At 54.6% G+C, this 25,739-nt stretch overlaps 4 protein-coding genes across 15 annotated transcripts; 2 read left to right on the top strand and 2 right to left on the bottom strand.

Annotated features, from left to right (window-relative positions):
- The first annotated feature begins 146 nt into the window (after positions 1-146).
- AGPAT1 (1-acylglycerol-3-phosphate O-acyltransferase 1) lies at positions 147-8,829 on the top strand. 4 transcript variants are annotated; one of them, XM_055329842.1, is made up of 7 exons: positions 147-168; positions 5,551-5,759; positions 5,968-6,101; positions 6,415-6,590; positions 6,772-6,867; positions 6,998-7,070; positions 7,590-8,829. In XM_055329842.1, the coding sequence occupies exons 2-7, from the start codon at positions 5,560-5,562 to the stop codon at positions 7,772-7,774; spliced, it is 864 nt and encodes a 287-aa protein (XP_055185817.1). In that variant the 5' UTR covers positions 147-168; positions 5,551-5,559; the 3' UTR covers positions 7,775-8,829. The 4 variants fall into 4 exon arrangements, with proteins under 4 accessions (XP_055185817.1, XP_055185814.1, XP_055185815.1 ...); XM_055329839.1 differs by lacking the exon at positions 147-168 and adding an exon at positions 1,321-1,595; XM_055329840.1 differs by lacking the exon at positions 147-168 and adding an exon at positions 3,016-4,096.
- A 124-nt stretch (positions 8,830-8,953) lies between these two features.
- On the bottom strand, positions 8,954-12,286 carry EGFL8 (EGF like domain multiple 8). Of its 3 annotated transcripts, none has more exons than XM_055329835.1 (8): positions 11,408-12,286; positions 10,809-10,938; positions 10,478-10,600; positions 10,264-10,376; positions 10,069-10,164; positions 9,797-9,967; positions 9,639-9,718; positions 8,954-9,558 (listed from the first exon to the last, which is right to left on the bottom strand). In XM_055329835.1, exons 2-8 carry the CDS (start codon positions 10,907-10,909, stop codon positions 9,208-9,210), a joined length of 1,035 nt encoding a protein of 344 aa, XP_055185810.1. In that variant the 5' UTR covers positions 10,910-10,938; positions 11,408-12,286; the 3' UTR covers positions 8,954-9,207. The 3 variants fall into 3 exon arrangements, with proteins under 3 accessions (XP_055185810.1, XP_055185809.1, XP_055185811.1); XM_055329834.1 differs by having other exon boundaries at positions 10,809-10,935; XM_055329836.1 differs by lacking the exon at positions 11,408-12,286 and having other exon boundaries at positions 8,954-9,133; positions 9,405-9,558; positions 10,809-11,397.
- A 116-nt stretch (positions 12,287-12,402) lies between these two features.
- PPT2 (palmitoyl-protein thioesterase 2) lies at positions 12,403-22,050 on the bottom strand. Of its 7 annotated transcripts, XM_055329828.1 has the most exons (10): positions 21,914-22,050; positions 20,069-20,159; positions 17,712-17,905; positions 17,304-17,457; positions 16,760-16,855; positions 16,562-16,669; positions 15,704-15,787; positions 15,492-15,576; positions 13,381-13,435; positions 12,403-13,214 (listed from the first exon to the last, which is right to left on the bottom strand). In XM_055329828.1, the coding sequence occupies exons 3-10, from the start codon at positions 17,895-17,897 to the stop codon at positions 13,071-13,073; spliced, it is 912 nt and encodes a 303-aa protein (XP_055185803.1). In that variant the 5' UTR covers positions 17,898-17,905; positions 20,069-20,159; positions 21,914-22,050; the 3' UTR covers positions 12,403-13,070. The 7 variants fall into 7 exon arrangements, with proteins under 7 accessions (XP_055185803.1, XP_055185805.1, XP_055185806.1 ...); XM_055329830.1 differs by lacking the exon at positions 21,914-22,050 and having other exon boundaries at positions 20,069-20,501; XM_055329831.1 differs by lacking the exons at positions 20,069-20,159; positions 21,914-22,050 and adding an exon at positions 18,984-19,972.
- Positions 20,581-24,168, top strand: PRRT1 (proline rich transmembrane protein 1). The gene is made up of 4 exons (XM_055329837.1): positions 20,581-20,716; positions 21,597-22,132; positions 22,797-22,982; positions 23,122-24,168. Exons 1-4 carry the CDS (start codon positions 20,698-20,700, stop codon positions 23,296-23,298), a joined length of 918 nt encoding a protein of 305 aa, XP_055185812.1. The 5' UTR covers positions 20,581-20,697; the 3' UTR covers positions 23,299-24,168.
- Positions 24,169-25,739: the final 1,571 nt, after the last annotated feature.

Here is a 25,739-nt window from a genome sequence, read left to right as displayed (position 1 = left end):
CTGAGCGACCCGCGGCGGAATGGGGTTAGACCCGCCCCTTCCGTCCTGTAGTGTGTCCCGCAGAAGTGGGGTCTTCCTCCTGGGTAGGACCCCCGGGACTTGGGCAGGCCAGAGCTTGGGCCTTCTCTACAGTCAGTGACCTCACTGTGGCCCAAGGAGCAGAACTAGGTAACAGTCCTCCCATACCAGTGTTCCTTACATCCTCGACCTCAGGGCGTGTAAATTCTAGCAGGGCGAATGTGTGTCTGGCAGCGGGGACAGACTCGGGCCGAGGGCAGGTCAGCACCCTGATAAAGGTCTCACGTGACCAGGGAGGCCAGGTGAGAGGAGGGCGGGGGAAGTGAAGGTACAGGATGCCGGGAAAGGCTTAGGAGAAAGGTTCTAGGGGAAGGGGTGTAGACCAAGGAGAGGAGCAATGCGATGATCCTGGTGTAAGGGACCAGGAAAGGTGGAAAGACGAGCGAGAGGTCAGAGGCTGGACAGGGAACAGATACATGCCTACAAAATTCAGGAGGCATGCTCGTCCCAGAGTAATCTAGCGTTCTCTCTCTCTCTCTCTCTCTCTCTCTTTTTTTTTGTTTCTTTCTCATTTATTTTAAAGCAGCCCTAATACCCAGTTTCTACTGGAAAAGATGCGCCCGCCCAGATTCTATGTTGGGGAGAGGCACTGTCTCAGCTTCAGTGATTGAGACTGACAGGAAGGAAACAGAAAAGCGAAAGTACTGAGGTTAAATAAAGATCGTGGAAGGACAGGGGCAGGGACAGGGCCGGAGAGTACCTCTTCTCTTTAAAGACCAGAGAGAGGGTTGAAGCACGGAGCTGGACTGCGGGGAGGGCAAAAGTCAGAGAGCCAGCGAGAGCTGGAGGGGCCAGGGAGATGGATGGAGCCACGGGGAGGAGACGAGTACTTGGCATATAGTAGATACCTGCAGATATCCGGAGTTGGGAACAGGAAAGAGGTTTTTGGAGGAGTTGGGAGTTGGAGGGAATATACAGCAGATAAGGCAGTTAAGGAGAAAGGAAGAAACCGAGTGAAATTTCCAGGAAGAGGAGAGCTGATGAAGAAGGAGTGGGCCAAGGAAGGAATACAGCACCAAGGGACACACGAGCCATGTGTGCTGGAGGGAGTTGGAGGGAAAAAAAGATGCAGCTGGAGCCAGAGAAGGCCGGAGACCGGCAAAGCCCAGCCGAGCTCTCGCGGGGCGGAGCCGCCAAGAGGAAACTGGTCGACTCGGGGAGGCGATTGGCAAGACGGGCCGCCCATCACCGCCCCCTACTTCCTGGCCAGCCCCGGAAACCCGCAGGCGTTGGGGAGGGGTAGGGGGATAGCGGCAACAGCAGCCCCGGCCCTCAGAGAGACAGCAGGGAGGGAGGGAGGGAGCTAGGGGGATAACCCCCCCACCACTCCTACCGCAATGGGCCCAGCCTCCCACTCTCACCTCCCCTCCATCGGCCGGGGCTAGGACACCCCCAAATCCTGTCGCCCCCTTGGCACCGACACCCCGACCGAGGCAGAGACACAGCCACCCGCCACCACCGCTGCCGCAGCCTGGCTGGGGAGGGGGCCAGCTCCCCGGGCCCCCCACCCCACTGAGGTGGGGGCGGGAAAGGGATGGGAGGAGGCGGGAGGAGGGTGCCGAGAGGGGATGGGGGAGAGATTGGGTCTGGGAGGCGGACTGGGGAGAGGTTTGCTGGGGAAAGGAGAGGGGCCCTGAGGGAGGAAGGATGGAAGAGAGACGGAGGAGATCCGAAAACCCTGTGCATTTGGGATGGGGGTGTGGACAGAGTCCTGAAGAGGGAATTCCTGACACCTTCCCCAGTTCCTTTTCCTGCCCTTTGGCCCCACATGACTCTTGAGGGGTTGTGGCCGGGAGAAGGTGGTTTATTGCCCTCCTTCCCCAGCAGAATTCGCTTCCTAGAAATGCCCTCAGACACCTCTGTTTCATCTGGGCACAGGACCTTCTTCAGTGGCCATCCACACTGGACTAGATCCTACTGACACAGATGCTTTGTGGGGGGCCATGTTTTCTACATTGAGTCCGTGTGCCTTTGACATGTTTAGTGGCTTATGTGCGGCCAGCCTCTCCCTGTGCGCTCCATGGACTGTGGACAAACGATGTGTTCTTGTCCGTCAGAATTGCCCATTCTCCTATCTTTGTGTCCATGTCTCTTGTCCAGTCTTGACATTGTTCAAATGTGAGTTTTTATATATTGCATCCATTGTGTGGTTTTGTGTTTTTTGCACATTTTATGCTTTTGCATGTTTACTTTTGCATGTAAAGGTTATACCTTGTTTTGTTTCATGTATCATATATTATTATGTCCATGATCCTGTCATGTGTGGTAGTCTTCGTGTGGGGGATCCTGTGGTTTAGTGGACTAGTGCACACTTCTGTTGTGATTGGGTTGGCCTGTTGGCTGCATGTGTTTTCCCAGTCAGGATTCACACCATACCTCTGCATGCTCCTTTACATATTTATCATGTTTACACTGATGTGGCCCTTCCACAGCATCTGTGCTTCTGGGTACACATACTATTTATTTCATAATTTTATTGGCAGTATATTTTGTGAGTCATCTGCACATTAACCCATTTGGCACTCTGTGCGCTTATAAGTCCTTGGACATTTCTGCTCCAGAGGAGGTCACTTAATGTCATACATTAGAAGAAAAGGTGACGGGGCCTCTGTTCCCCCAGAGAACCATCCCCATGTGCCTTACCTTGCTGACCTTCCTGGCCTGATCTTTCCAGTGGCTGTGGACAGCCTGTGTTCATGGAGGGCAGTGCATGCCACAGGGTCAGCTCTGCTGTGCACTTCCTCTGTTCCCCCACTCTTTTGCTGTGTTGGCATTTATTGATGACAGTAGCATCTCTCCCCTGTGGCATGTTAATCCCCATTCCGTATGTTTCTCTTTTGTGTGAGATGGGATGCGCCATCTTGATTGTTGGTGCTTCCCCTTCAACGTGACTGCGTATTGTATGTGTATATTCAGAGAAGGTTACTGTTAGGCTTGTTATGTTCATTGCTTTCTCAGTGACTTATCTTTTCACAGAGTGTAGCTATCGGATTCCTGATCATCTCTGTCATTAATTATGGCTGTGTGGGTGTGTATCCAGCCTTATAATCTGTTCAGTAAATGTTTATTGAGCAGCCTCTCTGCCTCCTTCTGTCCCAGGTATTGGGCGTTACTACCCTCAAGCTGCTTACAGACTAGGGAAGGAAACAAAAATGCCAGTGAGCAGTTATGTACACTGTGGTGTCAAGATCAGTGGTTCTCAAACTTGTGTGCACACCAGACTCACTTGGAGGGCTTGTTAAAATACAGATTGTTGGGCCCAAGGCCCAGAATTTCTGATTCAAGAGATCGGGGGCGAGGTCCAAGAATACGCATCTCTATACTTTGAGAACCAGTGATCAAGATAAAAGTGTAATGAAAACTCAGGCCAGGAGGGGTTCAAGAAGGCTTCCAAAGCGTGACGCTCAGCTGTGTGAGGCAAGTGAAAAGGCAGAAGGGCATTCCAGCCAAGGGAGCAGCCTGTTTGCAGCACAGTAGCTTGAAAGATCTTGGTATGCCTGAGGAACTGGAGTTGGAGCACAAAAGGCTTTTGTGGGGGCGGGGCCAAAGATGGAAGCAGAAGTCAACTTGTCTAAGGGCCCTGCAGACAAGACAGGGAAATGCTCGGATCTGTGTTACAGAAAGATCTCTGTGGTGGCTACGTGGATGATGAATTAGAAGAGCAGAATTAGGAGCCCATTGCAAATAGTCCAGGGGAGAGATGCTGGTCCAGACTTAACAGGGGCAGTGGGCTAGAACAGCTCAAAGCCTACAGCTTCAGAGTTGGCAGAGTTTCCTGTTTCTCTTGCCTATTACCCTTCACTGATTGGCACGGGACTTTGAACACAGACTTTCTTGTCATTGGAAGGGAGTGCCAGTAGCCTTGCTGGGAGTGACAGGTATTTGCCTAAACACCATTTGTGACTTCTGACCCTGCCCCCAATAGTGGGGCAGAGTGGAGGAAGGAGGAAGAACCTAGAGGCAGTTCTGTGTGCCCATACCTCTTCCTCCTGAATTCTTTCCTCTCCCAGAGCAGGTGGTATGATGTCTCTTTTACTCTGCCTTTTTTTTCCCCCTCGGTCAGGCCTTACATATTGTATCTGCCTGACCCAGTTGCCTCCAATGCAGAAGGGGGAAAGGGAGCAAAAGGATTTGTTTGCCTGCCTGTGGAGGCAGGATTGATAGATGTAGCTGCTTTGGTATGTCCATGGGTTTATCTGGGAACAGGAAAGGGGTGGAGGTAGCTACCTTGGTGGAGAGGGGGTTTTCTGGTTATGCATTTACTACATTCCTTTAATTGTTACCAGGTGTGATTTTAAGTTTGCCTTCTGGTGTGAGCAGGTCAGTCTTGCATGACTGTATGTGTTTGTTTTTGCATTGGTGACAGACCCTTTATTCTTGCCAGTCTTCTTGAGAATGGGTATTTTGGCCCTTCACTGTACCTGCTGTTGCGTATACCTATGAGTATACATACAGGCAACAGCGTGACCGTGGTTAGGAGTACAAGCCGCTTAGGTTTAAACTAGGAGGTGTCTCTTAGGGGAGCCATATCACCTCAGGTAAGTTATTTAACTTCTTTGGGCCTCTCTCCTATAAAATGTAAATTGGGTAGTTCATATTTAAGGGTTTGTTTGTTTTGTTTTGTTTAAGATTGTATTTATTTATTCATGAGAGATAGAGGCAGAGACACATGCAGAGGAAAGAGCAGGCTCCCTGCGGGGAGCCCGGTGTGGGACTCGATCCCAGGACCCCGGGATCACGCCCTTAGCCAAAGGCAGACACTCAACCACTGAGCCACCTAGGTGCCCCTTTAAGGGTTTAACATAGTCTATAGGCCAGCCCTAAGCCAACAGAAATATAATGCAAACCACATGTAAATTTTAATTTTCTGGTAGATATGTCAAAAAAGGTCAAAAGTAACAAGGTGAAATTAATTTTAATGATATGTTCTATTGAACCCAGTATTCTGAAAGGTTAAGATTTCAAAATGTAATCAATACAGAAGATTATTAAGGGAATATTTTACATTTTCATTCAGAGTCTTTGAAATCTAATGTGTATTTTTACACTTCCAGCACGTCTCCACTCAAACTAGGCCACGTTTCAGGTACTCAGGAGCCATATATGGCTGGTGGCTACCGTATTAGACAGTCAGGTGTAGACCATCCTAAGACCTTACCAGCTATGAGTGTTAGCTGTTGCTATTATTATTGTTCCCTTATCATGTATTTGTGAGTTGTAGATGTCCATGTCTTGTGTCTCTTGTCTTTGTGAATATTTCTGGGAGAGGGGTAGGCAAGCAGTCCTGAACTCCTCTTCCTCCCACCCCTATCCCAGAGAGGCTTCCTGGGCAGGTCTAGATGGGAGCCCTGACCCCTTCCTGTGTCTCTGGCCCTTGTCCTCATAGCTCCCCAAACCCTGCCTGCTGTGCCTTGCCCACTCCACTACCCCTCCAGGAACCTGGCCCACTGTCCCTTGCCCTGTCCCCTGCAGGTGGCCAGAATGGAGTTGTGGCCAGGGGTATGGACTGTGCTGCTGCTGCTCCTCCTGCTGCTGCTGCTCCTGCTGCCTGCCCTGTGGTTCTGTAGCCCCAGTGCCAAATACTTCTTCAAGATGGCCTTCTACAATGGCTGGATCCTCTTCCTGGCTGTGCTCGCCATCCCTGTGTGTGCTGTGCGAGGACGCAACGTTGAGAACATGAAGTGAGGGCCAAAGGGTTTTGGGTGATGAGAAAACCTAAGAGTCCAAAGTGAGCAGTGGATGGGGAGGATGTGGGGTTTGTAGGGAAGGTGGAGAGAACCCAAGGACAAGGAAGGGGAGAGGACTGCAAAGACAGTGGAGTAGGGGGAACCAAGGCATTTAGATGGACATCAGTGGGTCCTGCTGGAACCCCTTGCCATGATCCCACAGGATCTTGCGCCTGATGCTGCTCCACATCAAATACCTGTACGGGATCCGAGTGGAGGTGCGTGGGGCTCACCACTTCCCTCCCTCACAGCCCTACGTCGTGGTCTCCAACCACCAGAGCTCACTCGACCTGCTTGGTGAGATCCCTCATAGGGCACACCTCCCCCAGCCATGCCCTTCCTCCTTCCCCAGAATCTCCTCTGGGGGGCCTCACCTACCCCGCATCTAAACGTTGCCCCCTGGCTCCCCTATCCCTTCCCCCAGGACTTCTTACCCTCATATACAGGCTAATATATGTTTAATCACCTCTTCCACCACTCAGGTCTTCCCACCCCCTTCCTTCAGTCTGCCTCTTCCTTTATCTCCAGTCCTTCATAGTGTGGGTGATGACCTGCTTCCCATAATACTTTGCCTCCACTATGGCCTTCACCCATCCTACCTTTGCCCTAGGGATGATGGAGGTACTGCCAGGCCGCTGTGTACCCATCGCCAAGCGTGAGCTGCTGTGGGCTGGCTCCGCTGGACTGGCCTGCTGGCTGGCAGGAGTTATCTTCATCGACCGGAAGCGCACTGGGGATGCCATCAGTGTCATGTCTGAAGTCGCCCAGACCCTGCTCACCCAGGACGTGAGTCACCCTGTGGAACAGGAGGGTCGGGGCATTGTGGAGTAGAGCACTTGCAAATAGACTGAGATGCAGGGCCAGCAGGCCTCAGAGGTCCCATTACAGCGGCACAACTATTACACACACACACACACACACACACACACACACGCACCCGTATGTCTTGATTCTCTGTCTTCCCCAGGTGCGGGTCTGGGTTTTTCCTGAGGGCACAAGAAACCACAATGGCTCCATGCTGCCCTTCAAACGTGGCGCCTTCCACCTTGCAGTTCAGGCCCAGGTAATTACTACTTCCCCTTCTGCGCCTGAGCATCCCCTGTGCTGCCGGCTCCCACCATCTCTTTCTGTCAGAGGCTTGTCATGGGGCCTTGGAAGGGAACTGTGGGCTGTTTGCTTCTCCCCTTCCCCAGGTTCCCATTGTCCCCATAGTCATGTCCTCCTATCAAGACTTCTATTGCAAGAAGGAGCGCCGCTTCACTTCGGGTGAGGGCTCTGAGTAGACCTGGGGCTGGGGGTGGCCAGAAGGGCCATGAGGGAGAAAGGCTGGGGGGACATCCCCATGAGGGGGAGGATTGGTCAGTGCCAGGACTGAGATGTCCAAAGGATCACCAGTGTGACCCCACACCAACTAATAAATACTTATTAAGCACCCACATACCCTGCTATATGGGTAAAGCTCAGTCCCTGCAAGAGGGGCCATTACTGTCCAGTGGGAGGAGGAAGGCCTGTGTGTGCAAGGCTATGATAACACTTGGCAGTAAAAGTGAAATTGAGACAATGGGGGCAGAAAGGGTGCTGAGGTGTCTGGATGGGGGGGGAGGGGCTTAGTGCAGGAGGGCCTCAGATCAGGTAGCAGCTGGCAAACGGGGGCAGTTGTCCAGGGTAGGGAGAAGCGGACAGAAAGGTTGGGGAGGGAGTGGCAGGAGAGCTCGGAAATTGTGCCCCACCTGTGGGCAGAGGCCTAGGCAGACAGGCCATGATGGTGCTCACCACCCCCCTCAGGACGATGTCAGGTACGGGTGCTGCCCCCAGTGCCCACAGAAGGGCTGACACCAGATGACGTCCCAGCTCTGGCTGACAGAGTCCGACACTCCATGCTCACCGTTTTCCGGGAAATCTCCACTGATGGCCGGGGCAGTGGTGACTATCTGAAGAAGTCTGGAGGGGTGGGCGAGGCCCGGCTCTGAGCTCCCCTCCCAATGACCCCCTTCTTCCACCCATACCTCCCAGCCCAGTGGGCCCTAAAGCAGGGCCAAGCCCTCTTCCTTGTTTCTCCTCTCCCCACTGTACTTCTCTTTGGAATCTTCAACTTCTGAAGTGAATGTGGATACAGCACCACTCCTTGCCCCTTCCCAGCTCCCTCCATGGACTCTCTTGCCTCAGTGCAGTCTACACTCTGACCCCCACCCACCTCCTGTGCCATCTTGTCTGTAGGACGGTTGCCTCCCCCTCATCTCCAGTGGCTCACCTACCCAAGGGTGTGAACACACCATCCTTTCCCCAGTGGACCCTCTTCCTTTGTGATCTTCTCTCCCTCTCCACCCCACATGGGCCAGTGGACTCGTCCATGCTATGGAACAATACCCTCCCGCAAGTCCATAGATTCAGTGGACTTATCCATTTGTGAGGACTCCTCACACTGTGGCTGGAAGCGATGCCTGGAACATTCCTGGCTTATCCTGGGAACACTCTTCAGCACCCTCACCCTCCCTCCCATGGAGCCTCCCATCAGTGGAGGCTGGACTCTTCTTACTCAGAGGTCTCGTCCTGCCCGTACCCAGGTGCCCAGGGGTGAGCATACTCCTAGATGCCAATTTGGTCTCCACATTTCTGCTTCCCCCTGTCCCTGTGGTACAGTTCTTCAGTGGTCCTGGCATCAATCCAGTCCCCTGCAGCCCTGCTGTACCATTCTAACTAGACACAAGGGAAGAGGCAGACATCAGGTGCTGTACTCACTTCTGCTCCCTAGGGAGTTGGGGAAAGGAACTGAACCCTGGCTGGAGGGGGTGGGAGGGCTTTTAATTTATTTCTCTTTCTTTTGAGGCTTCCCCCTCTCTGAGCCAGTTTTCATTCCCTCCCTGTGGCATTAACCACTCTGGCCTCCCACCCCAGACCTGTGCCCACAACTGGGGAGGTGGGCTGGGAGCAAAAGGAGAGGGCGAGACCCAGTTTTGTGTGGTTGGTTTTTATTAATTATCTGGATAACAGCAAGAAACAGAATAAAGATTGAGAGAGAGAGAGATCTGGGCACTTTCTGGCTGCATTTGTTAAGGCGTTGAAGTGGTTCTCGCCCAGGCAACCTGCCCCAGCCAGAAGACTCGGGTGGGCCCAAGGCACCCATTCTCCCCCCTGCCTTCAGCTCTTGGAAGTTTCCATCGCTCATTGCTCCTTGATGCCAGATAACCTTATCTGCACTTCCCCAGCTGGCTGATCCCAGAGGATTAGCAGGGCCAGTTTCTGTATAAATTAGAGGGCCAGGGTTCTGGAGAGGTTCCTTATCGGCTGCCGATTGAGACCTGGGCCCAGGCTATTGTCCTCACAGGAGCCTGGTGAATGACAAGGAGGCAGGCAGACACATTGGCTGTGGACTTTTGGGGCTGCCAGGGTACTGCAGAGACTCTTACCCAACAATAAATAGATTAGGGACAGGGTACCAGAGAAAGGGATGAAGTGTAGCTATCTGGGGACAGTATGGGGAAGCTAAGTGTTGAGAAAGGGTTTGGGGGAAAGAAAAGTGAACAAGGGAAAGGTGTCTGGGAGAGCTGGGGGCAGCCATGGGGGGATGGGGGTTCAAGCAGAGAGGGACTGAGGACTCACAGGCACCTAGCCTCTCCTCCAGCAGCAGCACCTGGTCGCTGAGAGACTCAATCCTGTCGCTCCAGCCCCATAGCTCCGCCACCTGTTCTGGCTGTAACTCTTCAGGTGGCATGGGCAGCACAGCTCGGACCCAGGCCCCAGCCTGACCGGCCCACTACAAAGGAAGACACCTCAAGAGTATTGGAGGTGGGGCACACCCCACCCAGGGGGTTTGGCCCAGGCATCTACCCTTACCTGCTCCAGCCGCTCCAGGCGCCCCCGCAGCTCCCGAATCTCCCGCCTCAAGGCGTGCTCATCATGTTCTGCTTCCCGAACTGGGACAAAAGGGAGTGGCGTCACCCGCTGCCACTGAGCCCGGGCCCTCACTGCCACCCTTACTGCCACCCACTCACCCGCCACGCTGAGGACGCTGGCGCCAGTTGGGGACTCCAGGTTGCCCTCTGCACAGGTGCGCCCATCTGGGCCCAGCACCAGACCTTGGGGACAACCACAGGTGAAGCTGCCTGCCGTGTTGAGGCAATGGTGTGAGCAGAGGGTGACGCCAGTCCTACATTCATCCACATCTAGTTAACAGAAAGAGGAGAGGGCTGAAGGGGGGGCGGGGGGAGCTGGTGCCCCAAGGGGAGTGAGGTCCTGGCACCACTGGAGGAGGAAGGGAACTCACCCACGTGACAGTGCTTCCCACCCCAGCCTGGGGCGCACTGGCACTGCTCTGGCCTGACACAGACACCTCGGTTCAGACAGGGCTTGGCACAGATGGCTGTGGGTGCAGAAGGGCAGTTCAAAACAGGACCAACAACCAGCCTCCCCAGCCCCGCAGCGCACCCCTGTCCCCAGGCCTGGGAAGACCCAGTCTCACCTTCATCACAGGTGAGCGCCCCTGGATGCCGCTTCTTCCAGCCTTGGCAGCACACAACATGGGTCTGCTGCACCTCCCTCTTCACCTCCCTCCATGCCACTCGATATGTGGTCCTAGAACATAGGCCTGGTTCTGAACAGTGGTTTATGGGCTTTGGTCTGGGTTCTTGAACAACTTCTTGAAAGACTCCAGAGTCCAGGCTCCGATCTCTCACCTGTAGGTGCTGCAGATGCGCCTTCCATTGCACATGGTCAGGTAGGGCTTATACACTGGTTGGCTGTAGGACTCATTGTAATGGAGGGGGACCACCAGCATCTGCTTGGAGCAGACCCCCTGACTGCACCCATGCAAAGAAGGGAAGAGACACTAAGTGGGCCAGGCCCTGGGGGTGAGGAATCCTACTACCCTCAAGCTCAGCTGAGGCCCCCCCCTCCCTGGAGGGGACAGCCTCACCCCCATTCTATACTTCATGGTTTTGCCATCCCCCCCACCCCCAGCAGGGTTTCCAAAGCCCTCACCGCTGGCCCTGCCCCCTGTGTTATCACCTCTCTTTGAGGGATCCACCCTTGGCCCCCTGGACTGACATCAGTAGCAGGAGGGATGAGAGTCCGCCTAAGAGATTGTACAGCTCATCCCTGGACGCCATGATTCTCCTTGACTCCAAACTGCAGGCTGCTGGCAAGAAGAGGTTAACGGAGGTCCTTCCCCTCTCCTGTGACTGCTACAGCCCCAGCCCCTCCAAGAGCAGTCTGATAGTGCGCTCTGAGGAAGTCAGCATGTTCATTTGTACACATTTACACTAGCCACCAGGATTGTCTACACCTGTGTGTATATGGAAGGTGACCCCTTCATCCAGCACACACGGTCCCTGTAGCATCCTGCAAGTGCACGCCCCCATACACTCCCTCCCCTCCCCTCTACACCACAGCTAACTCTTCCTCCACAACCCTCCTATCTGTAACACAGCCTCTTCTATCTTAACTCTTCTACCTTCAAAGCCTCGAATACTCACATCCTGCACCCCAAACCATGGACCTGGAAACTGCACCGATCCCTGCTGCCTCTCTCACCAGCACCCCTCACTCACACAACACTTCCCAACGCACATTCTAAGGCTCACCCCCCAGTGACATGTTCTCCCCACCTGTCTTTTCCTCTCTCCAGAGACTCCAGCAGACCAGCCTCAGCAGCAGCAGCTCAGACTGGTGGGTGGGTGGGGCAGGCTGGGAAGGAGAGAAGGGGCTGGGCCAGACAATCCTCCCATTCCCCGCCCCCTCCCACAAGCGTCCTCCATAGCTCCTGCTCTAACTGCTCAGTGGGATCCAAGTCCCACAACCCTCACAACCGCCCCAGCAAAGGGCCCCCAGAAGTAAATTTCCAACTCTGAGGCTCCTTCTTCCTACACTCCCCAAATCGGCAGAGGCCACTGGCTCTATGACACCACTGGTCCCCCTGGCCCTTGCCACACCCCTCAACCCAACACAGGCTTGGGGAGAAGTGGGGGCAGAGAGAGAGACAGAGCTGGCAGAGGAAAGCAGGGTCAGGTCATGGGAGAAGAGGCAAGATCAGCTGAAGAAAGAAAGGAAGCGGGCGGGGGGGGGGGGCGAGACGCCCAATGCCTTATGGGGAAATTGCCCCCCATTCCTTGATGACATTTGTTAGGGCCTGGGGTGGGGGCGAGTTGAGTCTGCCACCACCCCCCAAGCCAGAGCAGACAGGGCCCTATTGTCTCCACCAAAATTCCTCCTTTCAAGGAAGAGGAGGCTCATTGTCCAGCCCCTCACCCAACTCTGGCCTACAAAGGTCGAAAAGGGGTGCAACAAATGCCCACCCTGACCCTTAGCCCCCTTGTCTAGCCTGGGGGTAGCAGGCACATTCCACCCATGAGGCTGAGGCACAAGCCACTGAAGCCCTGGGCTCAGTCCCCCAAGCTTAGGCTGGGACAGGAAGAGAATTGTCCTCTGCAGGAAAGAACCCACAGAGAATCAGGAACCCACACAGAATGGGCATTTAGAGAGCGGAAACACCAAGGGGGTCCCACCCCAGACCAGGCATCCGGGCACCCAGACCTCAGGCTCTCCATCTCCACCCTCCTTGGGGAGCCGGGTCCCCCTCACCTGGAAATGAGTCAAGCCACACTGAAGAAATGGAACTTTATTTCCATTAATACAGGGTTAACACCCATTCAATGGTAGCTAAAAGAGGGGCTGGGGCCTCAAAGAAACTAGGCTCCCAGGGGGTACCCCAACACTGAACATAGGGACTGGGGGATCCCCAAACCTGAGATGGGCCTCACGGGCCATAGATATTCCCCAACACTGACATTTCAAGAACGGAACCGTCCCCATAGGGGAGCCTCAGAACCCCACTCTCATGGGTAGTCCTTCCTGGGAGTTGGGAGGGCTGAGGAAAAGGGAATATGGGGAGAACAGAAGCTAAAAATGTCCTGAGTGGCTTAGAAGGAGACCTCCGTAAGTGAGCAGGGGCTGGGTTCTCCTCTTGTTCGGCCGGAGACGGAGCAGCAGCAGCAGCAGCAGCAGGAGCAGCCACAAGTTAAAAACCTGGTTTCTCTCTTCCCAACCTCTGCTTTGGGAGGGTGAGAGCACAGAGCAAACCCCAGACGTGATGTGGGGGAAACCAGGATTTGTCATTTAGGAGAAGAGGAAGGGGTCCTGGGAGCCCTGGTTGGTGCAGGCAGTGTGGGAGCAATGGGTGATCAGAGGCACACCAGAGCCTGACATCTGCTTTCCAAGGCCACTGCTTGGTCTCTGGGCTGGGGAGTTCCTGGGGGGTCCCTGAGGACATCCTCAGGAGAGCCAAGGTTCAATGCAGGTCTCATAAAGGGTCCGGTTGGAGTGCCAGGCCGTGTGGGAGATCCCAGCCATCGGACACCTCACTATGGCTCCCCGAGCCAACAGCGTCTTCAACCCAAAAGAATCCCGCAGATAAACCTTCAAAGTGGGCAAAGGGTCAAAGAAAGACAGAGGGAGAAACAAAGTGAGCTCCTGCTGCTGTCCCAGTCCCCAGTCCCCTCCCCACAGGATGAACCTTTCAGTGTCAGTGGCAGGGAGGTGGGACAGGGCATGAAGAAGTGGGAAGAAATCCCAGGGGGCTCACCAGTTGCTCCTCCATCTCCAAGACCGTCTCATTTGCATCATAGAAACCAAAGAAGCTACAAAGAGATTGAGGGTGGGCAGGGGAGGAAGTTATCAAGAGAGCTGGAGAAAATCAAGGTAGGTCAGAGGACTTGGGGAATTCACGGCCTGTTGAAACAGGCAGCAAGGAAGACATTCAAATATTTAACTGGATATCATGTAGCTTATGGAAGTGATACACTGAGGCCACAGCATGGCTTCTGCAGAGTCCCCTCGAAAATGTGTCACCCGAACCTACTCGTGAGGAAACCACTGACAAACCCAAACTGAGGGACATTCTACAAAATGGCTAGACCATACGCTCCAAAAACATAAATGTCAGAGAGGAACACTGAGGAAGTATTCCAGGAAAAAAAGAGACATAACAAGTAAATGCGACACATGATCCCAGGATGGATTTTGCATTGGATTTTTTTCCCCAGGAGGACAACTGGAAAATATTTGAGTAAGGTCTATACAGTACCCTATCCATGTAGGATAATGTCAATTTCTTGATTTTGGTAATTGTACTGGATATGTAAAGAATATACAGGAAACAGACACTGACATACTGAAGTTTTAGGGATAAAGAGACATGTCTACAACCTCCTCTCAACTGGTTCACAAACACACCTATGCCCCACATATATATTTACAGAGAATGCATGAGGACATTAACATGGTGAAATGTTAACATTTAGAAAACCTAGGGGAAGAGTACACAAGGTTGTTTTATAATACCTTGGTAACTTTTTAAATATGAACTTCATATATTTCAGCTCTTTGCACCTAAATTTTCTTATATGTCAAGTGAGAATTAAATAAGGTTTATTTGAGGGATGCTTGGGTGGCTCAGTCGTTAAGCATCTGCCTTCGGCCTAGGTCGTGATCCTGGAGTCCCAGGATCGAGTCCCACATGGGGCTCCTTGCAGGCAGCCTGCTTCTCTGCCTATGTCTCTGCCTCTCCCTCTGTGTCTTTCATGAATAAATAAAATCTTTTTTAAAAATTGGTAAATGTTTTATCATGTATATTTTAGGAAAAAAAGGAATCAAGGGCCTGACTTTACCCCACAAAGGCTCCACATCACTGGGCTCCCTGCTACCTCCTTCATCTCCTCTCCCACCTTCTCCCCTGCTCCCTGAGCTCTAAACACACTGGCGTCTTCATTTCTCATGCCTGCCCTAGGACCTTTGTTCGTGCTACTCTTTCCCTGAGTCGTTTTCCCCTCAGATTGTTGCACAGCACCTTCCTTCACTTCCTTAAGTTTCTACTCAAATGGCATCTCGTCTAGGACTTATCTGGCCATGATCTGACACAGGCCTCAGTCATCTTCCAACCCCCCTTCCCCTACCTTATCTCCACCCGAGATATATATTTACATTTATTATCTGTCTCCCACACCAGATCATAAGCTACATAATAGCAGGAACTTCTCTTTCATTTACCACTGCATCCCAATGGCCTAGCACAGTGCCTGGGTATACATACAGATCTCAATAAATATCTGCTGAGCAACTAAAGTAGCTTAGGTGACATTTCAGACCACTCATGAGATCTGCAACATAGGCCAACACATAGCACGATGGAGCCATGGATTTTCCTGAGGAACAGGATGGAGGGGACGGGGCTGGAGGCTATTATAGAAGTCCAGGTACGTAAAAGAGGTGGTAGGAAACATAAAATGGCATGGAACTATACACACATGTCCTACTTAGTAGGACAACTTCCTGGTTTTGATGTCGTGCTGTAGTTACATAGGATGCAATCATGGGGGGAACCAGGAGAAGGAGACATACCCAGGACCTCTCTAAACTATCTTTGCCACTTCCTGTGAATCTGTAATTATCTGTAAGTTAAGAGTTTTTACAAAGCAGCGGTTTACGGATGGAGAGGAAGTAGAGTCTGTAGGACTTAATGACTTGCTGGATACAAGGAGTTGGGGGATGACTCCCACGTTCTGGTCACAGGATACATAGAGGGTAGGGCATGAACTGAACAGTGGGAGATACAGGCCAATTTGAGGAATGAGATAAAAACTGCTGGGGGTGGGGGGTGTCCTTAGTCAATCTTCCGGCCACACAGTCCCTTATTACCTGGACTGCCAGGGGGTAATGACACCATCATCAGGGCCCCCAATCAGCACCAGGCGGCCCACACGAAGAAAGTTCTTCCTCCATGCTGAAAATTGGGAAGAAGAGAAAAGAAAAGAAGAGTCAGTCACAGAGGTCAGGCCAGGTTGGAGAGAGAGAGAAACATAGCGGGTCAGAGAAGCAAAAACAGGACCGGATAGGAGCCTGGGTCTCACCAGTAGCATTGGGATGATCTCTCTCCCCATTGATCAGGGCCAGGAAACTGCTGGCATTGAGGTACAAGTCATCATGGTGGGGGTCTAGATATAAACAGCAGTTAGAACTATACAGTCAGAGAAGCAAGGAAAAGAAGCAAGACCAGAGGCCAGAGGACCAATCAGGGACCTACGGTAATAGACAAAGTGAATACTAATATAATAGTAACAATAATAAAAATTGTAAACACGAGAGCAAACACTTTTATCCAGCCACCTTCTATGCCAGGTACTGTTCAAAGTACATTACATTTGTTAATTTATTTAATCTTCATAACCCCCTAGAGGGTAGTACTATATCATTATTTTACAGATAAAGAAAACAGTCACAGAAAGGTTAAGTAACTTGTCCGGAGAAACCCAACAGGGTCAGGCTTCAAACACAAGTAGTCTGGACCCAGCATCCGTTGTCTTAAAAACTATACTAGGTGTTTGCAAACTATGAACCATGGGGCAAATCCAGCCCACTGCTTGTCTGTATAAATAAAGTTTTATTAGAACACAGACACACGCATTTACCTATGGTGTATGGCTGCTTTCACACTACTGTGGCAGAATTGAATTTGTGACAGAGACTACATGGCCTGCAAAACCAAATATTTACTATCTGGTGCTTTAAAGAAAAACTTTGCTGACCCCTGCCCCACACTATACTCTGAAGCAATAAGGTAATACACAGAAAATATTTTGAACAGTGCCTATTCAGATGGTAAGTCATCCTTATCACTGCTGCTGCTGGTTATGGTACAGAGGGAGGCCGCAGGCCCTACGCCCAGGTGTCCGCTCCATGCACATCCCAGTGTGGCATCCCCTACTCACCATGCCAGTAGTTGCAGATGGAGAATTCCTGGCCCCAGGGACTATAGCAGATCCGGTAGAGGTTAGACCTCATGGAGGTAGGGAAGAGCCACTTCAGATAGTCCGTATCTGACAAGAGAACAGCAGTGTCAAGTGGCCCCCAAACCTCTGTGTCCCCAAAACTCAGAGCCCCCTATGGGGCTCACCATCCCCACTCACCTCCATACTGTCCCATTTGTGGAGAAGAGAGAGAGATGAAAGAATCCACATTGTGCTCATCCATGACGGAGAGCAGCGCCCGGCACACCAGGCCCCCTGGAGGCAGACCAGCACATTAGGCAGGGACTTAGGGACAGGCACTCCTTGTCACCACCACCACCACCACAATGCTTGTGAGGACACTGAGGCCCAGAGAAAGCAAAAACCTGTGGCCAAAAGGTTATATGTCGCCAAAGTGCCAGAGCCAGAATTAGATTCTGGATTTTCTGACTCTCCTTGTAGGGTGCCTTTTACAGCCCCATTATCCCATATGGGCAAGAGCCATGAGTAATGGCAAAAGGGGGCAACAGTGCAGGGAGTCTCCCTCCCACTCAGGATACAGAGCTAAGATCCAGGTACTGAGGGAAGTCAGAAAAGTAGGGCTCAGATAGTAGGACTCTGGCTGGGACAATATTGTTCAGAAAAGGGGACACTAGCAGGTGTCCCTCAGATAAGGATCAAGCCTCAGATAGGGCTTAGAACTTGGGAGGGGGAGAGCACCTACCCTGCGAGTAGCAGATGAGATGCACCCCTTGAGGGGCCTTTGCCATGATGGGGGCCACAGCCTCTCCAAACCCTTGCACCTGTTCCCACAAGGGTCGCAAGCTCTCTCTCCCATCGAAGAGATCAAGCACTGTCACCACAGTCCCGGGATGTGTCTGTGGGAAAGGGGCAATGCTGCAACAGGGGGTGGACTACAAAGCCCGCCCACCTCACCGCCCCCTGGCCAGCGTCCGCACTCCTACTGCGCCCTGCTAGAACCGGGGATCTCATCCTTGGCCTCTCCCAACGCCAGCACCAGCTACTCCAGGAAGGGAGCAAGCCCAGCAGGGCAGCTTTCCGTTCCCCATTCTCCTTCCCCAGTCACCACAGACGCCTCCAGTGCCCCACCACCGGGCGTCCCCGGCCAGACCTCGTTGATGTATTCCAGCAGGTGGCGGAAGCTGTACGAGCTGTCAAACAGCCCGTGCACCACGATGACCGGTTTGTAGGCAGCGCGATGGGGCGCGGGGGCTGCGGGCGGCAGCGGCGGCGGCAGGAACGGCAGCAGGAGCAGGATCCCCACCGCGGGGAGCCGCAGGCCCCTGCGCCCCGGCATGCTCCCGCCTGAGAAGGGGGCGATGGGGGCCTGTGAGAGAGAGGACAACACGCTCCCCTCCGAGCAGACGCCCGGCCCCCAAGATGCCCCTCCCCGCCCGCGCTCACTCTAGGTCCAGCTCACCGGGCAGCCTACTAGGATCGCACTTGGGGGTTGTGGGAAACACACCCCCTACACGCAGACTCACGACGCGCACCCGGAGCCCCGCCCCCAGCTCGGCCGGGACTGTCCCCAGGCCCATCCCCGCGGCGCACGACCCCGGGTTTTGTAAGGAAGACCCCGGAGCGGCAGCGCAGGCTCCTGGAGGACGCAAGCTCCCACCTGGCCTGGGTCCGCGGACTCCGCTGCGCCTGCTGTTTACTTCCCCCTAGACTGGAGCCCGCGGGGGGAGGGGAGGGTGTCCGGAGCGCGCGCGCAGGGGAGCGACGGAGGGGAGAGGGGAGGCTGCTAGGGGTCGCGCTTCGCCGTCACGTCCGGGGCTTTCCCTGACAACCGCGCCCGCGTCCCCCGTAACGCCGGCCGGGACCGGAGGGGCCGTGGAACATTCCACTGCATCCCGAGGGCGGGGGAGGAGACAGGCAGAGCAATCCATTTAGAGTCGTGGGGAGAGGAAGAAGTGGCGGGCCTGGCCCGGGAGCCGAGAGGAGGCGAGCGCGGGCCCTGCTGCACCAGCACTCGGAGGGGCTGAATTCTGGCCTGTTTCGTCCCACTTCCCAATTCTGGCGTCCGGCTCCGCCGCGGAACACGAAGTTCTCTCCCCCCGCCCTCCACCGGGGGCGGGGTGCGGGGGCAGGGCGCTGGGGACGAGACCGGAGAAAGACCGTCTCCGCATTCGGTCCCACATTCGGTCCCACATTCGGTCCCACATTCGGTCCCACGCCGGCGCGCGGGAGACCGGGAGGACCCCGCCCCGCCCCGCGCCTGCCCGCCGGCCCCGGGTCAGCGTCTTACAACTCCTCGTTATCAAGTGCGTGTACTGCCCTTGTCTCCAGGGACGCGAAGAGTCCTCGAGGCCCCTCGAGCTAGAGGCGCAGCCTGACCCAGTTTCTCCTGGCCTACTCTCCTCCGCCCCGGGACACGACCCACCTCCAAGGGGCGGAGGGCCCCTGGGGCAGCGCTGACTCACGCCCGCGTGGTTCCCGCCAGTCTTTCAACTTGAGGGACCCCCGCAACCTGCCCCGAGCCGGGAACTCGTGTGGGCGCCCCCCTCCTCCAGACCCCCGAGCTCCAGGCGCCCTGCACCTCCGCCAGCGGCCCCTGGCCGAGACACCGGCGGGCTTTTACTTAGCATTTGAAGGCGGCTCCCTAGAGGAAAGGATTTCGAAGCTTGTCTGAATCCCTCCCTCTCTTCCCAAGGTCTTGGCCGGTCTAAAGTCTCTCAATAAACCCGATTTGTGCTCTGAGGTGTGTCATGTGAGGATGGGGTGGCGGTAGGGGGTCTGGAACCACGCCGACGCCTCTCGGAAACCAGAATGGCCAGTTTGGGGCCTGACCTAAATGTCTGGGCCCTGGGACCCGTCCAGGCGGGGCCTCTGCACAGCTCTGTAGGCTCCGCTGGGACGCTGCCCGGGATGGCCACTGCCTCGGGCGGGGGTTGGGGAGGACTAATCTGAAGGCGGAGGTAGCAGAGGGTTAAAGAATCCCTGACTGTGTTTTTGCATGAAGTCCAACTCCTCTATCCTCTAAGTCTCGTTAGACTGCCCACTTCACCTTCCCTCCCCACATACGTGCTCCCAAGATACAATGAACAAACGAAAAGACCGCAATTACAGCTGTGTTCCGACACCCGCCCCCCCCCCACACACACACATCCTGCCAACTCAGGAGGTGGCGACTGGCCTTGGCAGGGGTGGTGGGTGGGTGCTGGGATTTTAAGAAATAGATCTGAACATGGATGCACTGGGGAACTCTAAGAAGCCTAATTACCAAAGGGGGAAAGGGAAATCACGTATTCCCAAAACGAAGTTGCCAGAAATGAGCTGATCCATCCCCTCCTTCCAAAGTGCTCAGCTCCTGCACCCCGGAGGAAGAACGTATCTCCTGTATCTCCCAGGAAGAACGTATCTCCGTATCCCCCAAGCCTTCTCTCCAATCTTCTCCCACGCCCTCTCCCCCCCAGTCACAAGCCAGACTCCCGCTAAACTACTATAGGTCCAAGCCCCCCAGTTTACCTGCAGCTCACCGCAGGCCATAACCCTGGGGACTCTTCAAGCCATCGCAGCTCTCAACTCTGCAGTTCTCTGTCATATACAGTTATCCTTCCTAAAGCGGGAGAAACAGAAGCTAAAGACTGGGGAGAAGATCCTGAGAACTTGCAGGGACTGTGAGGGAAACTGGGCAGGGAGGGGGTCCTGACTAGGGTGAACCAGATCCTGTGGGGACTGGGGTACAGAATCCACTGGGCACCTGCTCCCTTCCTCCCACAATGTCATCACTACAGCCAGTCTTATAGGGGAAGACTCTAGAGAGTTCTCCCTCCCGCCTTCCTTCCCTTAGTCCCAACCGCCTCGCCAGGTCTTGCTTGCCTCCCTGTTTCCATGACAACTCCAAGGGAGCCCAAACTGGGGGCTTGGATGCCAGGGTGAGAGGAGGAGACGGAGTGACGGTACCTCGGAAACTCCCCCCCCCTCCTCGGTCCCTTTAAGCTACCCCCCCTCCCAGCTCTCCCTCCGCCCCCCGCCGCTGTCTTCATCTCTCCATCTCTGTGCTGCCGGCTGCGCAATCTGCACACCGAGACTCCGACGCCAGCTAGGGACCCCGACTCCCACTACAGGGACCCTGTCCCAGCGAGACTGCAGGCATGTCATCGGAAAAGTCAGGTAAAAAAATAAAATAATAAAATAAAAACCTGCCCTTTCCACCATCTCCAGACTCTCCCCTCATCCTTGGCCCCAACCCCCTCCCTGGAGGCGGGTTGATTGTTTCATTCCCCTTCTGTCCAGCTCTCAACACCCCCCATCCTCCTTCTCTTTTTAATCTATCCCTCCGTTCTCTTCTTTTCCTCCTTCCAATCGCAGCCTCGTCCCCTTACCAACAACATGGAAAGGGGACAGGTTGAAAGGGTGAGGGAAGTAGAGTGGCCTAGCATCAGCCAGGTACTGCAAGGATAGCATCATTGGGAGTGACAGATGGACAGATGACACCGGCTCTCATGGAGACATTCAGTGGAGAAATACAATGATATGATCAGATGGAGGTTGGCAGGGAGTAAAATTCAGAACACCCTTCTTTCTCTGCCCTAGAAGAGGTACTGGGATTCCGAGAGGCTAGGGTGCCCCTTCCCAGGGCAAGGAGGCAGAAGGGAATATGTCATCCTACATGTGTTTATACAACTGTTGATTTGAACACATGTTAACACAGTGTTGCATGTCTACACACGTGCACATACAGGACCAGCTCAGATGGGCAAGCCCAAGGCAGCCATGGCTTGGGTGTGCAGGTGAAAGCTATGGCCATGTTGCTGAAGAGGTAGAAGAATGGAGGAGAGTTGCGACCTCAAAACTAGATTGAAAGAAGGGAGGGGGGACAGATGGCCTAGATTCAACCCCTTTCCCGCCCTGAGACCAAGAGATGGCTTCTCACCCATCTCCTCTGTCTCTCACATTATTTTCTTCCATCCCTGGCCCTCTGTGTCTCCCCCTACCCCCTTCCTCATCTCTTCTCTCTCCCCATGCCCCCTCCTCTGCTTACCACCCCCAGGCCTTTCGGACTCAGTCCCTCACACCTCTCCGCCACCCTATAATGCCCCCCAGCCCCCCGCCGAACCCCCCGCCCCACCCCCACAGGCAGCCCCTTCCTCTCACCATCACCACCACCACCACTACCACCAGTCCGGGACGGCCACCCTCCCGCGCCTAGGGGCAGGCGGCCTGGCTTCCGCCGCGGCCACTGCTCAGCGCGGCCCCTCATCTTCAGCCACTCTGCCGCGACCACCACACCACGCCCCGCCCGGCCCGGCCGCCGGGGCGCCCCCACCCGGCTGCGCCACCTTGCCCCGCATGCCACCCGACCCTTACCTGCAGGAGACTCGCTTCGAGGGCCCGCTGCCCCCGCCGCCGCCAGCCGCCGCTCCGCCCCCGCCGGCGCCCTCTCATACTGCCCAGGCTCCCGGCTTCGTGGTGCCCACGCACACGGGTGCGGTAGGCACGCTGCCACTGGGGGGCTACGTAGCCCCCGGCTACCCCCTACAGCTGCAGCCTTGCACTGCCTACGTGCCTGTCTACCCGGTGGGCACGGTGAGTACTGGGCTGATGAGGGCCTGGGAGGAAGGAGTGGGGACGCACTGGGGGCTGGTGGGATAGAGAAACTGGGCTAGGGAACCAGGCAGGTCCCTAGGACTAGGCCTACAGAGAGGAGGGACTAAGGAAAGGCTTGAGAGAGAGAGAGAGAGAGAGAGAGAGAGAGAGAGAGTGTGTGTGTGTGTGTGTGTGTGTGTCTAGCAGTTGGGGTCAGAGATCAGGGTCTGGGAAGGGGAATGGAGCAGGGAAGTCCAGAGGAGGCTTGATAGACGGAAAGAACAGCCTGGAGAGAGGGGGAAGGAGAAATGAAGCCTGGGGACCAAGGAGGATAGGGGGGGAGAAACCTAGAACTGACTCAATAGGGAAGGCCAAGCAGATATTTGGAGAGAAGTGAGGCCAGGGCAGCACTGGTGCGGTCATACCTTATGGGGAGGGAGTGTGGCGGCCCCTAAGAATATAGGGTAAGGACAGCAATGAAGAAAGGAGAGGGACCTACGTGGAATTTATGGGTGTCCTGGAAGGGTAGTGGATGACAAGTTTCTTTGAGAAGCAACATGCAAAAATCTGCTTTAAAAGCTACTCTGCCAGACGCAGAATGTTGGTGGGCTCAGGGAGGACCCGAATGACGTTCTGTCCTCTCCCGGCAACCTTCCTTCCACAGCCCTACGCAGGCGGGACCCCGGGGGGCACAGGAGTGACCTCCACACTCCCCCCGCCGCCCCAGGGCCCAGGGCTGGCCCTGCTGGAGCCAAGGCGCCCGCCGCACGACTACATGCCCATCGCGGTGCTGACCACCATCTGCTGCTTCTGGCCCACGGGCATCATCGCCATCTTCAAGGCCGTGCAGGTGGAAGGGGAGTAGAGGGCGGCGTCTGGGAAGGGTGGCCTCGCGCGGTTTTTCTTATTCTAAGGGGTGCTGGCTCTCCTGGGGAGCATCACCGACGGAGCAGCCACTCCAATCCTCTTTTTCCGCCCCTCCCCCGCAGGTGCGCACGGCCTTGGCCCGCGGAGACATGGTGTCTGCCGAGATCGCATCACGCGAGGCCCGGAACTTCTCCTTTATCTCCCTGGCGGTGGGCATCGCAGCCATGGTGCTCTGTACCATCCTCACCGTAGTCATCATCATTGCCGCGCAGCACCACGAGAACTACTGGGATCCGTGAGGACCCCCCCGGCCCGGCCCCACCCCTTGCCCCTCAACCTCTCCAGCGCGCTCTGCAGCCGCGCCGCGGATCCAGCAGGCGCCCCGCACACCTGTCCCGGGGGCCGCCCGATGTCGACACATCCTAAACTCTGCCTCCACGGAACTTCTCGCCTGGCAGGCACGCTCCGAATCCAGGTCCTCAGGAACCCCAAAAAAACCCACCCCCAGAAATACCACTTCCCGACATCCCCGCCAGATGCCGGGCCCCCAGCCACTCCAGTCCCCCGCAGCCACTTCACGCAGCGCCCCCCGCCGAGCTCCGTCCGCCTCCGCTCCGCGGCGAGAGCAAGGTCCCCAAAGCTCCGCCTCCTCCGTAGGCTCCGCCCCGGCCCCTACACGACCCCGCCTCCAGGTCGGCAGGCTCCGCCCTTTTCTGGTCCCCGCGGGCGCCAGGCTGACACCCCTGCCCTTCTGCCCGGCGCTGGGCCCGAGCCCCGGGGTAGCCACGCCCCCCCCACGCGCTCATTTCTTCCTAGTACAGTTTTGTCTCCTCCACCCCCTTCCTATTTTCTTGCTAATCCCAGAACCTCTACTTTTGGTATTTTTAGAATGAGATTTGGGAGGTTCCCAGTTTAGGACCTTTCACCCTAGGATGATGAAAGTCCTCGTTCTCTGTAAATATTTCCTTTCCACCTATCCCAACCGGTGGGCAGCCAGCCTGGCAGAAAGTGACCCCGGGCACCGACCTCCCAACGTCGGGAGGAGCCGGCCCGCTCCCCGCTCCCCTCGGCAGTCCCCACCTTGTTCTGATTTCTGTGTGAGTGTGTGTATGAATTTCTGAAAGAACATTAAAGAAACCAAGTGGATTTATCATCCTCAATTCCGAGGACTGCAGCCTTGCAAAGACCCTCTTTTTTTTTTTTTATTAAATCTTTTTTTTTTTTTTTTTTTTTTTTTACGATAGTCATAGAGAGAGAGAGAGGCAGAGACACAGGCAGAGGGAGAAGCAGGCTCCATCCACCGGGAGCCTGACGTGGGATTTGATCCCGGGTCTCCAGGATCGCTCCCCGGGCCAAAGGCAGGCGCCAAACCGCTGCGCCACCCAGGGATCCTGCAAAGACCCTCTTTTGTTAACCCCTTTTCTTTCCCCTTAGCTTCCCTTCCTAGGGAAAGAAAGATAAAAGAAAACAGAAAAAAAAGAAAAAGAAAAAGAAAACTGACAGAGACAAAAGTGGGAGGAGACAGATCCCCCAAGACATTGGAAAGACAGATACAACTCTGGGGGTTGGGAGGGCTCCATAGGAATCCCAGCAGGAATCTGGTCTGAGGTCCATTCTTGGTGGGGATTTATTTCCCCAGCACACATTTTCCCCTTCTACCAGACTGGGTTTAGGGCTTTGAGAAGAGAGGATTTACAAGTAGACCCCAGAACTCCAGGAAATCAGAAGAAAGGGACAGATTATTCTGAAAAAGTTGGTCAGAGACAGTATGACAGGGAAAAGATGCCAACTGCCTACAGCTATTCCTGCCTTCTGGCCAGAGGGCTGAAAACAACTTGGATTACTGCCCTGCGCGGTATGTTGTACCTGTATAACAAAGGCAAGGGGAGCGGGAGGCCATCTCAGTCCATTCAGGTTCGTATAACAAAAATACTATTTACTGGGTTGCTTATAAGCAACAGAAATTTATTTCTCACAGTTCTGGAGGATGGAAGTCCAAAAGCAGGCTGCCAGCACAGTTGAGCCTGGGCCCTCTTCTGAGTTACAAACTTCTCATTGTATCCTGACTTGTTGGAAAGGGTTAAGAGAGATCTATAGGGTCTCTTATAAGAGCACTAATCCCATTCATGAGAACTCCACCCTCTTGACCTAAGCACCTCCCAAACCCACCTCCTAATACCATCAAATTGTGTATTACAATTTCAACATATGAATTTTGGAGGGAGCACAAACATTCAGATTTACAGCAGACCCCCAGGGAGATCACTAGGCTTTTGAAGTCTAGCTGGGGCCAGTTGCCCTCTCCTACCCTGACGTCAACCAGGAGGCCTCTGGTGGGGGCGGGGTGTGTAAGCAGTAGACTTCAGCTGTACATCTGCAGGACAAAGTTCTATGCATCCGTACAACTTGTAGACACCATGCAGGATGCTGGCGAGACATCTGCCAAAACAATGGATGTGAATACTGACCTCATGGGGTTTATGATCTAGGAGAAAAGCCATGCACCAAGACAGGGGACATGGGAGGAGGATGGGATGGAGTATGGACATTGTGGGTTCTCCTTTGGACATTTCAGATTTAATGTGCTTTGCTCACCAAACAACTTGAAAAAAGAATTCACATTTGCAGCTTCCACTTCCTCACCAGCTACTCACTTCCCACCCCCCTTGTCAGGGATGTGTCTTTGTCTCTCTTTCATACCCACTATTGCTTAACCTTTTTTTTTTCTATTTCTTAACCC

Source organism: Nyctereutes procyonoides, unplaced genomic scaffold, assembly GCF_905146905.1.
Source record: "Nyctereutes procyonoides isolate TBG_1078 unplaced genomic scaffold, NYPRO_anot_genome, whole genome shotgun sequence".
Lineage (NCBI taxonomy): Eukaryota > Metazoa > Chordata > Mammalia > Carnivora > Canidae > Nyctereutes > Nyctereutes procyonoides.
The sequence above is the reverse complement of the archived record's forward strand: the minus strand, read 5'-3'. Positions and strand labels throughout refer to the sequence as shown.

Bases quoted from the DNA above. Each gene is read 5' to 3' on its own strand.
- PPT2 (XM_055329827.1), bottom strand. From the start codon at position 18,138: ATGGGCCTGGGGACAGTCCCGGCCGAGCTGGGGGCGGGGCTCCGGGTG. The intron at 15,788-16,561 runs GTGAGTAGGGGA...GTTTATATCTAG, and splicing joins CATCTGCAACTACTGGCATG to ACCCCCACCATGATGACTTG. The intron at 13,215-13,380 runs GTGAGCCCCCTG...CCCACTTTGAAG, and splicing joins TGGAGATGGAGGAGCAACTG to GTTTATCTGCGGGATTCTTT.
- AGPAT1 (XM_055329842.1), top strand. From the start codon at position 5,560: ATGGAGTTGTGGCCAGGGGTATGGACTGTGCTGCTGCTGCTCCTCCTG. The intron at 6,102-6,414 runs GTGAGATCCCTC...CCTTTGCCCTAG, and splicing joins GAGCTCACTCGACCTGCTTG to GGATGATGGAGGTACTGCCA. The intron at 6,868-6,997 runs GTAATTACTACT...CCCCTTCCCCAG, and splicing joins ACCTTGCAGTTCAGGCCCAG to GTTCCCATTGTCCCCATAGT.
- PRRT1 (XM_055329837.1), top strand. The intron at 22,133-22,796 runs GTGAGTACTGGG...TTCCTTCCACAG, and splicing joins CTGTCTACCCGGTGGGCACG to CCCTACGCAGGCGGGACCCC. The intron at 22,983-23,121 runs GTGGAAGGGGAG...CCTCCCCCGCAG, and splicing joins CCATCTTCAAGGCCGTGCAG to GTGCGCACGGCCTTGGCCCG.
- EGFL8 (XM_055329835.1), bottom strand. From the start codon at position 10,909: ATGGCGTCCAGGGATGAGCTGTACAATCTCTTAGGCGGACTCTCATCC. The intron at 9,719-9,796 runs GTGAGTGGGTGG...CTTTTGTCCCAG, and splicing joins CAGCGTCCTCAGCGTGGCGG to TTCGGGAAGCAGAACATGAT. The intron at 9,559-9,638 runs GTAAGGGTAGAT...CTTCCTTTGTAG, and splicing joins GCCTGGAGCGGCTGGAGCAG to TGGGCCGGTCAGGCTGGGGC.